Source organism: Entelurus aequoreus, linkage group LG01 (genome assembly GCF_033978785.1).
Source record: "Entelurus aequoreus isolate RoL-2023_Sb linkage group LG01, RoL_Eaeq_v1.1, whole genome shotgun sequence".
Lineage (NCBI taxonomy): Eukaryota > Metazoa > Chordata > Actinopteri > Syngnathiformes > Syngnathidae > Entelurus > Entelurus aequoreus.
In genome coordinates, this window is record NC_084731.1 from 31,953,512 (window position 1) to 31,968,314 (window position 14,803).

General features: G+C 38.4%; 2 protein-coding genes across 3 annotated transcripts in view; one reads left to right on the plus strand and one right to left on the minus strand.

Annotated features, from left to right (window-relative positions):
- Nucleotides 1–4,011: 4,011 nt before the first annotated feature.
- Nucleotides 4,012–7,204, minus strand: LOC133650529 (insulin-like growth factor-binding protein 3). The gene is made up of 4 exons (XM_062047874.1): nucleotides 6,725–7,204; nucleotides 6,579–6,607; nucleotides 6,381–6,500; nucleotides 4,012–4,767 (listed from the first exon to the last, which is right to left on the minus strand). The coding sequence occupies exons 1-4, from the start codon at nucleotides 7,032–7,034 to the stop codon at nucleotides 4,663–4,665; spliced, it is 564 nt and encodes a 187-aa protein (XP_061903858.1). The 5' UTR covers nucleotides 7,035–7,204; the 3' UTR covers nucleotides 4,012–4,662.
- The window catches only part of LOC133650518 (SPRY domain-containing protein 3-like), a 57,731-nt gene continuing 47,422 nt past the window's right edge, over nucleotides 4,495–14,803 (plus strand). The window contains exons 1-2 of one of the 2 annotated variants that reach the window (XM_062047860.1): nucleotides 4,495–4,617; nucleotides 13,636–13,782. In XM_062047860.1, the coding sequence (XP_061903844.1) occupies nucleotides 13,655–13,782 (128 nt within the window). In that variant the 5' untranslated portion in view covers nucleotides 4,495–4,617; nucleotides 13,636–13,654. Of the gene's footprint in view, nucleotides 4,618–11,759; nucleotides 11,903–13,635; nucleotides 13,783–14,803 lie in introns of those variants that run through there. The other variant, XM_062047851.1, reaches the window with a different exon arrangement.

Here is a 14,803-nt window from a genome sequence, read left to right on the forward strand (position 1 = left end):
ATGTTGACCAGAGGGGGAGCACTTCAAATTCTTACATGCACTTGATATTTCATATGTTGACCAGAGGGGGAGCACTTTTAAAACCGACACACCGCGACCCCAAAGGGAATAAGCGGTAGAAAATGGATGGATGGATGGACACAATCAATTTGAAAAATCCGTCCTTTTTTGGACCACCCTAATTTTGATAGATTTCACCACCAGGGGTGCAAAGGAGATCTCAATTTTTTTGTTTTTTGTAATGTGCTTAAAGCCGATGACAAACGAGTCACGGACCACAGATGGCCCATGTGCCGCACTTTGGGCAACCCAGCTGTAATAATAATAAATAATAATGGATTAGATTTACATAGCGCTTTTCTATACACTCAAAGCGCTTCACAGAGAAATGAGAACCCATCATTCATTCACACCTGGTGGTGGTAAGCTACTTTCTTAGCCACAGCTGCCCTGGGGGTAAACTGACGGAAGCGTGGCTGCCAGTTTGCGCCTACGGCCCCTCCGACCACCACCTATCATTCATCATTCATTCACCGGTGTGAGCGGCACCGGGGGCAAGTGTCCTGCCCAAGTACACAACGGCAGCAATTTGGATGGTAAGAGGCGGGGAGCAAACCTGCAACCCTCAGGTTTCTGGCACGGCTGCTCTACCCACTACGCCATACCGCCCCTAGCTGTAGAAGCTAACTGTTAATGGCCACTATAGTCTTTGTACCGTAGTGTATTTGTTCATGCTACGGTCACATATGGGACACGGGTTTGTCTTACGTCCGCACCGGAAGTCGTAAAATCAGCTGTTCACCTGGCCGTTTTTTTCCGGGGATGTATAGGGAAGTCCTTCTCTAGCTGCCGTCTTGTTTTAACATATATTGCTGCCTTTGTACTTGTCAATATTTACTTTTGTATGCACATTAAATCAACAAAAAATCCTGACTTTGGAGCAATGTTCACAGACTTTAGTATTTAGCTCTCTACTAGATGCAATGGTTTTCTGTATTGGGACCATGATTTCGGTCCTAACTTGTTCACCGGCCCTCGTATGGAAGGTACTTTTCCTTGTTGATGTCTCAAAAAGGGTAGAAATACCAGAACACACACACACACACACATTTAGGTTGATTGGCAATACTGGCCCTGCGATGAGGTGGCGACTTGTCCAGGGTGTACCCTACCTTTTGCCCGAATGCAGCTGGGATAAGCTCCAGCCCTCCCCATGACCCCGAGAGGGACAAGGGGTAGAAAATGGATGGATAACACAAAGCTTTGACTTGACACACAAATGTGACTTTTATATATATATAACTATATATATATATATATATATATATATATATATATATATATATATATATATATATATATATAACTATATATATTGACCCTACATTCCGCCCAAGTGCAGCATAGGCTCCAGTACCCCCGCGACCCTGAGAGGTACAAGAGGTAGAAAATGGATGAATGGATATCACAATACTTTGACTTGACATATAAATGTAACATGTTTATCTTTATACAAACCCTGTTTCCATACGAGTTGGGAAATTGTGTTAGATGTAAATATAAACGGAATACAATGATTTGCAAATCCTTTTCAACCCATATTCAGTTGAATACACTACAAAGACAAGATATTTGATGTTCAAACTTATAAACTTTATTTTTTTTTGCAAATAATAATAAACTTAGAATTTCATGGCTGCAACACGTGCCAAAGTAGTTGGGAAAGGGCATGTTCACCACTGTGTTACATGGCCTTTCCTTTTAACAACACTCAGTAAACGTTTGGGAACTGAGGAGACACATTTTTTAAGCTTCTCAGGTGGAATTCTTTCCCATTCTTGCTTGATGTACAGCTTAAGTTGTTCAACAGTCCGGGGGTCTCCGTTGTGGTATTTTAGGCTTCATAATGCACCACAAATTTTCAATGAGAGACAGGTCTGGACAGGCAGGCCAGTCTAGTACCCGCACTCTTTTACTATGAAGCCACGTTGATGTAACACGTGGCTTAGCATTGTCTTGCTGAAATAAGCAGGGGCGTCCATGGTAACGTTGCTTGGATGGCAACATATGTTGCTCCAAAACCTGTATGTACCTTTCAGCATTAATGGCGCCTTCACAGATGTGTAAGTTACCCATGTCTTGGGCACTAATACACCCCCGTACCATCACAGATGCTGGCTTTTCAACTTTGCGCCTATAACAATCCGGATGGTTCTTTTCCTCTTTGGTCCAGAGGACACGACATCCACAGTTTCCAAAAACAATTTTAAATGTGTACTCGTCAGACCACAGAACACTTTTCCACTTTGTATCAGTCCATCTTAGATGAGCTCAGGCCCAGCGAAGCCAACGGCGTTTCTGGGTGTTGTTGATAAACAGTTTTCGCCTTGCATAGGAGAGTTTTAACTTGCACTTACAGATGTAGCGACCAACTGTAGTTACTGACAGTGGGTTTCTGAAGTGTTCCTGAGCCCATGTGGTGATATCCTTTACACACTGATGTTGCTTGTTGATGCAGTACAGCCTGAGGGATCGAAGGTCACAGGCTTAGCTGCTTACCTGCAGTGATTTCTCCAGATTCTCTGAACCTTTTGATGATATTACGGACCATAGATGGTGAAATCCCTAAATTCCTTGCAATAGCTGGTTGAGAAAGGTTTTTCTTAAACTGTTCAACAATTTGCTCACGCATTTGTTGACAAAGTGGTGACCCTCGCCCCATCCTTGTTTGTGAATGACTGAGCATTTCATGGAATCTACTTTTATACCCAATCATGGCACCCACCTGTTCCCAATTTGCCTGTTCACCTGTGGGATGTTCCAAATAAGTGTTTGATGAGCATTCCTCAACTTTATCAGTATTTATTGCCACCTTTCCCAACTTCTTTGTCACGTGTTGCTGGCATCAAATTCTAAAGTTAATGATTATTTGCAACAAAAAAAAAGTTTATGAGTTTGAACATCAAATATGTTGTCTTTGTAGCATATTCAACTGAATATGGGTTGAAAATGATTTGCAAATCATTGTATGCCGTTTATATTTACATCTAACACAATTTCCTAACTCATATGGAAACGGGGTTTGTACATACGTAGATAAGAAATGGGTAGCGACCCTACCTTCTGCCCGAGTGCAGCCGGGGTAGGCTTCAGCACCCCCGCGATCCCGAGACGGACAAGTGGTAGAAAATGTATGGATGGATGGAAATTGGAAACGGAGGCACAAATTAAAAAACTAAAACAAACATGCTTTTATACTAATAAATGTATTATATTTTAGTGGTCAATCCCACAATATTTGTCTTACGTTAGTCAAACCTTGATTGTCATTTAAGGAATTAAAATTTTGGAAATTAGACAAATAACTACATGTTCAGTTTCTTGTATTCAGACAGTTTTTAGACTATTAATAGATGGGAGTTTTTATATTGACAAATTCAGATTGTCTAAATTCTGACAAAAATATACTCAGTAAGAATTAACCTTTAAGCTATTAAGACAAATCATCATTCACAATTAAATGTACAGTAGCAACAACTGAAGGGAACTGTACAATACTACGGCTGTTATGTATAGTGTTTGAATTGTATTTTTTGTACAATTTACTTTAATAGATAGATAGATAGATAGATAGATAGATAGATAGATAGATAGATAGATAGATAGATAGATAGATAGATAGATAGATAGATAGATAGATAGATAGATAGATAGGTAGGTAGGTAGGTAGGTAGGTAGGTAGGTAGGTAGGTAGGTAGGTCGGTCGGTCGGTCGGTCGATCGATCGATCGATCGATCGATCGATAGATAGATAGTACTTTATTGATTCCTTCAGGAGAGTTCCCTCGAGAAATTTTAAATTAATTAAAATGCACCTAATATAGCTAAATAAAGAACACCAATGTAACTATGTGTACCTTTTCCAAAGCCGAAAAGGCTATAAAAACCAAAACAATCTAATGCTGCTTCTACTCTTTATTAGCATGCTAAATAGCATTGGTTAATCCCTGAATTACTTATCAACACTGACATAAATATGGATGAATGGGAACATAAATAAAAATACATAGTACACTTACACAGTTACAGTGGTGTAAAAAAATATTGTTTTGTGTAAAAATGCTATAGAAAATTATATATGCAAACAATCCACAAACTAAAGACATTTAACAACTTTTTGTATTAAATGATTCATTGGGGGTATCGAGAGAGAAAAAATACACAACAGATATTAGTTACACCAGCAATGAGATCCAATACTAACTTGCTGTTACTGTCTTGTATAATGCAAATGTGTTGCTTATATTGATCAATGAAGTTCTAAAAAAAACTTCCAATTTCAAACAGTTACCCCGGCAACCAATACAAAACATATTGATTTGTCAGTTTCCAATTATTTAGAAATGTTGTGTGGGTCATGTATGTTGGTGCCACCGCTTATAGTGGGTTTGTACAGGTGTGCCTAACATTATTACAAGTGCCTATCACTCTGGATCAGAACAGTTTGCTGGATATTCACTAGAGGGCGCAAATAATCCAAGTTCTTCCTGAAACGGTATCCGGTTAATGGAGTAGACGAGGAGAATTTCTTCAGGTCCTCTTTCTTCAACCCTCAAAGGTAACGACGCTGCAGTCTTTGTTTCCCTCATTAATCCAAGATTGATCAACAAGCCAGGCTGTCCTTGTGTTTATATGACGTCACTGGCATGCCACTCTCGTCCACACACCAGCAGCGACCGCGATGTTTTTTACCTCGGGAGGACCAACACTGTGCACAAATAACATGACGTGGATATACAGTAGAAACTTATACTCAAATATGTACGGAGAAATTATACATAAAAAAAATCAAATAAGAGCGTAGTGTTAGTGGCTACTACCGAAATAGTTCCGGTTAATTCTGTGTTGTGTCCGTCATACTTTATGTTCCGGGCAGCAACGCGCCATCATATGTTTTCCGCCTAGTTTATCGGTTTATGTGGACTTACGTTTTATTTAGTTTTAAAACTGTTTTTTAACCCTTGTGTGGTGTTTGGGTCTGTGGGACCCGTTTTCATTTTTTATTAAAAGAAAAATTATATAATTAATTAATTTTTCAAACTGAGACTCACTGACTTTGGCTCATTTTCTGTGAAGAACATATATCAGAATACATATTTAATGACCACACACCATACACCCCCCCTACACATTTCTATTACATATAAGATGTCCGGGTCCAATAGAAGTGTGGAAATTGATGTTCTGTACTGCACACACACACACACACACACACACACACACACACACACACACACACACACACACACACACACACACACACACACACACACACACACACACAGCAGGCCTAGACAGGAGGAGGACAGAGTGTAGGTACACAGAACATCAGAGGGTTAAATGTGCGAGAAAATGAGAGCAGACAGTGTTGACAAACAATGTTGCAACCTTGTGTGGGAACCGCAGGTGCAGAAACACAAAAGAAGAATCCCTGTGGGATGCAGAAACTGGCAGAGAAATTTTCCGTGCACCGTTCATATTGTTGTTACTCAGCCAGCGTTTGTGGGTCTGATGGACCCGTTGCATTTTCTGGCTTTTAATGCCTCACATTCAAACACTTTTATGTTGAAATACTGAACAGATGTTTATTGAGATAAGGTAAACATTTGTTCAGTATTTTAATATAAAAGTGTTTGATTGTGAGGCATTAAGAAAATGTTTATTGGGATAAGGTAAACATCTGTTCAGTATTTTAATATAAAAGTGTTTGATTGTGAGGCATTAAAAGCCACAAAATGCAACGGGTCCATCAGACCCACAAACGCTGGCTGAGTAACAACAATATGAACATTACACAAGGGTTAAAGAGTATATAACCAAACATAATTATTTATTCGTAGGTGAAAGAAGTAATTATTTTTTATTGAATAATAATGTACGAGTTGGGAAATACAGGGCATCTTGATTGAAAATCTTGGGAAAAGTACATTTATTTGAAAAGTTATTAAAAAAAAATACCTATATATATATATATACACTGAGTAAAATATTGTAATAAAGTATTTTTTACTTTCTCACTTGATATAAGTTAGTTAGTTATATCAACTTCATATTCAGTATTTCCCAAAATGTAAGGAAAATGTCAATGTTCAATATTGTGTTATTCAGGAGTTGGCACTATAATTAGCAAATGAGAGCCAAACAACTTCTGGAATAAAATTGAACACATTTATTGAGATGCACCACCCCCAATAGACTGTTACTTTCTAAATAAAACAATTGTATTTCATGATTAAACATGATACAGTATGATTTTATCAATCCATCTTATTGATTCTATTAATTTAGCTTTGAGATCAACTATAATACTTAAACACTCACCTGCTTCTTTCTGAAAAAGCCACGTTTGTCACAATTGGGCATGTAGATATCATGATGTGATTTGAATAAATAGCTATCCAGGCTTCTAATAAGTGTTGTCAGTAGCTTTCGACATGGGGCCTGTGTGAGAGAAAAGCACTTTAGTAAGACTAATCATTAATGATATCATAATCACACAGAGGATAACACTGTACTCACCTCCTCTGGATCCTCAGTTGGTGCTGGATCTGAAGACAAAAATCATCACTGATCATTAAACTACAAAAAAATGATTGGACTATTGTCTTAAAAATGATACAGCATTTACTAGAACTGCTGCATTTATCCAGCGTTATCCACCTTACCTGCAGTCTGGCTATTTTCCGTCCAGCTGATGACACTGACATTGCTGCAGACCCCCCTGCCCTCCAGCAGGGCGCGGAGGGGTCTGGGGTCGCTTGGCGCAGGTGCACAACGCAGGCCGCTGGCACAGCTCAGAGTGTAGACCCCACACGGCTCTCCCAGGGCCAGAGTGGTGACGTTTAAATCTCCCAGCGTTTGGGAAGGCTTCCCTTTGCACCCAGGACATCCTCTGGACGGCGTAGTTGGCGGCCTGGGGCTTGAGAGGCCTGCCTGCAGGAAAAGCAGCCCCAGCACATTCAGACATAAACGCATCTCCCACTTGAAAGTTGTCCAAGAGCTTGATTTGTTGATGCCTCCGAGGACCTCCGAATGAAGCCTCCTTTGGTTTATTTCCCACTCAGCTTTGAAAAGTGGATAGCAATTTGCTCAAGCCAAGAAATGGTGATAATGAGTCTGACAGATACCACTGGCAGCAGCTTTTAAAGAGCCAAACAAGCGAGGAGAGGTATGGGAGGGTGCGTGATGAAGAATGCTAGATTTCCCTCTCATTTCCACAAAGCTGAGCACACACCCCACACGCACACACACACACTCATACCATTTGCTGTCTGTCATCTTGAAGGATAGTCATGTTTTCTCCCCCAGCATAAATCAACAGTGACGTTTGCTAATCCATTACTGTGTTTTTTTTTACTAGTTAAGGTGTAATCTATCTGAATATACCACTTGGAGGCCAGCATAGTAATATATGGACACCTACAGTGCTATAGCATTTGCTCATGTAGAACTAAAACCCAGTGAGACATGTTTGTCCTGTGTAAGGGACAAGAAAAGTTAAAGTTTTCAATGTTTTGTTCGTGTCCAACGTTAATGAAAATATACAGGCAGGCATCGTTATAAACTGCTTTACATTGTAGATAATTAATGTTTTCTGGTAACACTTTAATATGGGGAACATATTCACCATTAATTAGTTGCTTATCAAAGTAACAAAGACTTAATTTAGAGTTATTTGGACACTAGGGGAACATATAAGGGTTAAGGTTAGAGTTACTAATAAGTAGGGGTGTGGGAAAAAATGTATTCGAATTTGAATCGCGATTCTCACGTTGTGCGATTCAGAATCGATTTTCATTTTTTTTAAATCAATTTTTTATTGTATTTTTTATTTTTTTTATTTTAAATTAATCAATCCAACAAAACAATACACAGCAATACCATAACAATGCAATCCAATTCCAAAACCAAACCCGACCCAGCAACACTCAGAACTGCAATAAACAGAGCAATTGAGAGGAGACACAAACACGACACAGAACAAACCAAAAGTAGTGAAACAAAAATTAATATTATCAACAACAGTATAAATATTAGTTACAATTTCAACATAGCAGTGATTAAAAATCCCTCATTGACATTATCATTACACATTTATAATAAAAAATAAAAATAAAAATGAACAATAGTGTCACAGTGGCTTACACTTGCATCGCATCTCATAAGCTTGACAACACACTGTGTCCAATATTTTCACAAAGATAAAATAAGTCATATTTTTGGTTCATTTAATAGTTAAAACAAATTTACATGATTGCAATCAGTTGATAAAACATTGTCCTTTACAATTATAAAAGCTTTTTACAAAAATCTACTACTCTGCTTGCATGTCAGCAGACTGGGGTAGATCCTGCTGAAATCCTATGTATTGAATGAATAGAGAATCGTTTTGAATCGGGAAAAAATCGTTTTTGAATCGAGAATCGTGCTGCATTGACAAAAAAAATCGATTTTCAATCGAATCGTGACCCCAAGAATCGATATTGAATCGAATCGTGGGACACCCAAAGATTCACAACCCTACTAATAAGCAATAATTCTGAGGTTATTGAGGGAAGACTCTTAGGTAATGGCTTACTGGTTGTATAATAAGGCCATGCAGAATAAGGCATTAATAAGTACTTAATAATGACTAATTAATCAATCAATGTTTATTAAGAGCCAATATGTTACTAATTTGCATGTTAATAAGCAACTAATTAATGGTGAATATGTGTTCCCCATACTAAAGTGTTACCTGTTTTTTTTAATCACACTTCTAAATTTTGATTAATCACAATTAGTTGCAATAAATTACTTGATTGCATAATTTTGCTAATAAAAAAAAAAGCCAATATTTTAAAAAATTTGTTATAGAGGAAAAAATTTTAATTTGTTACTTCCATCCATCCATCCATCCATCCATCCATTTTCCACCGCTTATTCCCTTCAGGGTCGCTGGGGGCGCTGGAGCCTATCTCAGCTACAATCAGGCGTAAGGCGGGGTACACCCTGGACAAGTCGCCACCTCATCGCAGGGCCAACACAGATAGACAGACAACATTCACACTCACATTCACACACAAATTTGTTACTTGAATACACATAATTCAAAACTAAACAGTTACGCAACTCTGATTTGAGGCAGAGAGAATTATGCCCAACCCGGTTTCAGGCGATCTCTTCAATGATTGGTCAAAAGGCAGTCACGTGACTACAGGGCGCCATGACTGCTATTAACTTTGAGCTCATGCTATGTGTTTGCGGCGCATCCTCGTTACTTTTTCGTTGTGTAAGAATGCCCTGTTGCTCCACCAACAATAATTGTGCAAAGCTTTTACATCGCTTTCCTAACGACGTGGAAAGAAGACATGTACGGGAAATGAAGGTTCACCATCAACACTGGAGAGCCATCAATTACGGTGTCTTGTGTGAGATAAACACACAACACAACATCTGCGGATAGAACACACAAAAACTAATACAAATAAGTTAACGTGCAGACATATGGGGAATTATCTGCAAAAGTACACTTATTAAAGATCAGTTAGAATATTACGTAACGAGTGATACATACAGTGATTACAAATACATAGGATGCAGCCACTACAGTTGACATATTTCACACAAAAGTCACAATTTCTCAGTGAGTGTTGGTCCAAAGGTAATGAGGATTTTGGCAAAAGTAGGATAGTACCTTTATTTGATTGTTCTGTGTATTTTTTTTTTTACGTTTTTGTGCCGTCGGGACAACCTGCTGGACACTAAACACTGCGGATTGCATCAAATACAGCCCCAAAATTATATTTTGACAAAATAAAAGCATGTTTTATTGTAAGTTTATGAGCTGGAGTATGTTTAAATCTATATTTTGACATATTATTATGGTTTATTTTGTCAGGAAAACTAACGTCCTCAATGTATGCTTCCGGGCACAGCCACTCATGCCCTTATGTGGGCTCTGTACCGAAGATGTCGTTGTGGCTTGTGCAGCCCTTTGAGACACTTGTGATTTAGGGCTATATAAATAAACATTGATTGATTGATGTTATTGGTAGCAATCATGGCGTCTGTTCTTTAGTTGGCCAAACTCTCTTTGCACACGACTCTAATTTGAGGTGCTTTTGAGGTACTATTTTACTAGAGCAGTGTTTTTCAACCACTGTGCCGCGGCACACTAGTGTGCCGTGAGATACAGTTTGATGTGCCGTGGGAGATTATGTAATTTCACCTATTAGGGTTAAGAATATTTTTTGCAAACCAGTAATTATAGTCTGCAAATAATGTGCCGTTGTTGAGTGTTGGTGCTGTCTAGAGCTCGACAGAGTAATCGTGTAATACTCTTCCATATCAGTAGGTGGCAGCCGTTAGCTAATTGCTTTGTAGATGTCGGGAACATGTGTGTGAGACGACGATGGTTTGTCGTGATCACAATATGCAGACGACAGCAGGAGGCAGCAGGCAGGTGAAAAAGTATCTAATGCTTAAACCAAAAATAAACAAAAGGTGAGTGTACCTAAGAAAATGCATTGAAGCTTAGGGAAGGCCATGCAGAATGAAACTAATACTGAACTGACTACAAAGTAAAGAAAAACAGAATGCTGGACGACAGCAAAGACTTACTGTGGAGCAAAGACGGCGTCCACAATGTACATCCAAACATGACATGACAATCAACAATGTCCCCACAAAGAAGGATAGCAACAACTGAAATATTCTTGATTGCTAAAACAAAGCAGATGCGTAGAATAGCGCTCAAAGGAAGACATGGAACTGATACCAACAAAACAGGAAAAGCCACCAAAATAGGAGCGCAAGACAAGAACTAAAACACTACACACAGGAAAACACCAAAACACTCCAAATAAGTCACGGCTTAATGTGACAGGTGTGGCGAAGTTGGTAGAGTGGCCGTGCCAGCAATCGGAGGGTTGCTGGTTACTGGGGTTCAATCCCCACCTTCTACCATCCTAGTCACGTCCGTTGTGTCCTTGGGCAAGACACTTCACCCTTGCTCCTGATGGGTGCTGGTAGCGCCTTGCATGGCAGCTCCCTCCATCAGTGTGTGAATGTGTGTATGAATTGGTGAATGTGGAAATACTGTCAAAGCGCTTTGAGTACCTTGAAGGTAGAAAAGCGGTATAAAAGTATAACCCATTTATCGTTTATCATTTACACCTACTTTGAGACAAGAGCTATAGTGATGCATGGTTGGTTATAGTTTTAAACTCATATCCAACAATTGCGACAACGACTCTTTACTGTCAACTGAGTTTCATTTTTTAATGATTTCTGCTGGTGATGTGCCTCTGTATATTTTCAATGAAAAAAATGTGCCTCGGCTCAAAAAAGGTTGAAAAACACTGTACCGGTACTAGAGAATATAGTGACGCAACTTAAATAATCAATTTAAACTACATTGGTGATGTAAAGTTCCTATAAAACATGTTTATGTCATTTGGAATAAGATACGGTACATCCAAATGTTTTGGAATGCCACAAAATGCATTCAATCTGTCAAGTTTGGTTGTTTACATTATGCTTATCCCCACAGGAAATGGCTTGAACTAAACTATTTTATCACTGAAGTTAAAAGTTAGTCTTGGTTGTTTGAAAAAAAATATTCGCCTCTTTAGTTGATGTTGCTTAAAAAATCTATCAATATGTTTAAAAAATAAAATGTACTATATAGAAAAAAAATATTTAGAGTTTATTCCACATATGTTACGTTGTATGAATCCGATCATTTCATTGGCTGTGGAGGCGGAACATCCGGCAGCACAATTTGTACACGGAGTGGAAGACCTCAGCTCCCTAAAATCGAAAGAAAGCCCGAAGAACGTGGAGTTACGTCTTATAAAATAGTAAGGAAACGAAACACGAAAACGATAACATTAGTTGTCGATGTTTGAGCGAGGTGTTGTCAGCTCGAATTAAAAGCAAATAGCCGGCCAGCCGACGACTTGGGACTGGGAGTCGCGTGCAGCGTTTGGTGTCGTCGTAAATATCTAAACTCAAGTGTTGAAGCTAGTACTGTTTTACTCCACGGCAATATTCCGTGGGTTAATGCGTATTATTCGACGTTACTACATGTGTTTGAGACAAGTCATTGAGGTTTTGTCGTCAGACTGTAACGTTTCGCTATGGGTATATCAAGTACAGGAGTTCTGCATTCTATTGCGTTCTACCGACGTCGTAAATCTTCTATGTCCGATCGTAAATCCAGACCATAAAGTGTTGTTGTTCAAACCTGGGACATCGTACAAAATCAAAAACATTAGCGTCTTTAATTATACATAGCGTTTTTTTTACAAAATTCAGTTCAGTTCCAGTTTATTTCGAACATGCATAAGATGCAATGTAATGCATCACAAAATTCCAGTTGTTTCATTACAGCACGTCCGAAAAGGAGTAGGAAGAAGCAGAGCTTATTTAATCCTACCCCTTTTCATACCATAGCAATTTTATCCAATTTCCTTGTTCTCTGTAACAGAACAGTGAACCAAAAAATTATGAATAAATATTATACCATAGTAAGCATACAAATATTAAATACATAAATAATATTTGTCTCAATTTAAAAAACAAAAAAGGGTTGAAGATGTTCATCATAATTCTTGTTCTGTGTACTTTGTGAACATTTGTAGCTTGAACAGTCTCTTAAACTGAATCATATTGGTGCTTTGTTTAAATTATTTGGTTAATCCGTTCCATAATTTAATTCCACATACTGAACGTGCATACAAATGTTTTAAACTAGATTTTCCTCTAAGGTTGTATTTCTCCTCTTTTGTTGAGAAGAATTGTTGTACTTTGATGGGTAGCAAGTTATAGTTTGCTTTGTACATAATTTTAGCTGTTTGCAAATGCACCAAATCGTTGAATTTCAATATTTGTGATTCAATAAATAAAGTGTTTGTATGTTCTCTATATCCAACATTATGTATTATTCTAATTGATCTTTTTTGTAACACATTTAGTGAATGAAGCGCACATTTGTAGTTTCCCCATATTTCTACACAATTACTCAGATATAGTAACACTAGCGAGGAGTAGAGAATGAAATGAAAACAATTCCTTGATATTTTTTCATATGCGGCGCTCAATTGGAAAACTTTGGACATCCTCGTTCCCGAATTAAAATGCTACAACACAACTTACACAAGTAGGGGTAATTTATCTCAGTCAGTTTATTTCACAATGCATTTTTCTGCGAGTGCTTTTCTTAAAATCAAGTCCAATGGTTGCAATTGAAGCAATTGTGTATTATTGTAACAAGCTAGTTTGGTATCATGCTCTTAATGTTTTTGGTCTAAATCTCGAACTTGTTTGAACAGTTTATTGTGTGTACTCTAATTGCGTTGACAGACTGAGCTAATAATATTTCATAACTCATTAAAAAATTCTCACGCATTTCCTACACCAATGAGGTTTAGTTTTTCAAGAATTAATAAAGCTAGTTTTGCTCTTATCAAGAAATCGAAATACATATTTTTGCAAAGGTTTACATGATTTCAGCTGTAGATTTGATTGTAAAGATAAGTTCCACTTTGAATGCTGTTCTCTTATTGTACTGTTTTGTTTGTTTTGTCTCTAGATTGTGATGATTCTCACAAATGGAAGACATCAACCTACATTATCGCTTTTTGAACTGGAGAAGGCGAATACGAGAAATTCGTGACGGGCGAGCAGTGCGATACCGGGAGCGCCTGAAAAGGATGCTGAGGGATGGGGACGTGCTCAGGTAGCGCCATTACACCTCTGCACTGACGCACTTTCATTTTGTAAGGCCAAGTACATACGAATCAGATACTTTAAAAAAAAAAAAGTATATCCAGGGTTTGTCTCTGTCTACACGCCTACACCCCCTGTCATGCACATGTTGTCCAATCAGATACCCGGAAAAGCAGTCACAGCTTACTTGATGGCATTACACCGCTGTTAAATATGGGTCTTGTGATATAATAGGCGTACAGTGACATGTGCATTATCTTTAAAATCACCCCACACTTACACAAAGCCCAGGAAACGTTATGAATGTTTTTCTAAGTGCCTAAAGCACGCATACACGTGTGTGCTTCTGTGAAACCCAACACATGTGGAATTATAATACACTTAGTCATTAATATAGCGATATATTACATGTACAATGAAGTGTACATTATCTTTAACATAAGCACACACTAACAAGGAGCCCAGGATACATCATGTTTGTTTTTTTTAGTCGCCCGAGCAGGTTATAAAGCACATGCACGGTCACATCCCGATCTATTTAAGATTAAGATTACCGTAATTTCCGGACTATAAGCCGCACCTGACTATAAGCCGCACCTGACTATAAGCCGCACCAGCTAAATTTAGGGGAAAATACAGATTGCTCCATATATAAGCCGCACCGACTATAAGCCGCAGGGTTTTGATGTGTAATTACCGTAGTATATAGGGGTTCCTGCTACCACGGAGGGGATTGTCGGGACAGAGATGACTGTTTGGGAACGCAAAGCGTCCCATTTATTAACTATAAATCTTTCAATCATTCAATCAAACTTTCACATCTTTGACATGGCGAACAGCATTCGTGCAGAGTACAAATAATACAACGGTGCAAAGTAATACAAAGTGCTCGCATGTACGTTATCAAAATAAGCAGCCTACCGGTATATGAAAAGTCAGTCTTTAATCATTGTGTCATCGTCTTCCTCCTGCGTACTAAAACCACCGAAATCCTCTTCGTCGGTGTCGGAGAAGAACAGGCCGTATATAAG

What these genes read in the sequence shown, in the direction of transcription:
- LOC133650529 (XM_062047874.1), bottom strand. Translation starts at nt 7,034, where the DNA reads ATGCGTTTATGTCTGAATGTGCTGGGGCTGCTTTTCCTGCAGGCAGGC. An exon ending in GGAAAATAGCCAGACTGCAG is followed by an intron (nt 6,608 to 6,724) that starts GTAAGGTGGATA and finishes TTTTGTCTTCAG; the next exon opens with ATCCAGCACCAACTGAGGAT. An exon ending in CAACTGAGGATCCAGAGGAG is followed by an intron (nt 6,501 to 6,578) that starts GTGAGTACAGTG and finishes TCTCTCACACAG; the next exon opens with GCCCCATGTCGAAAGCTACT.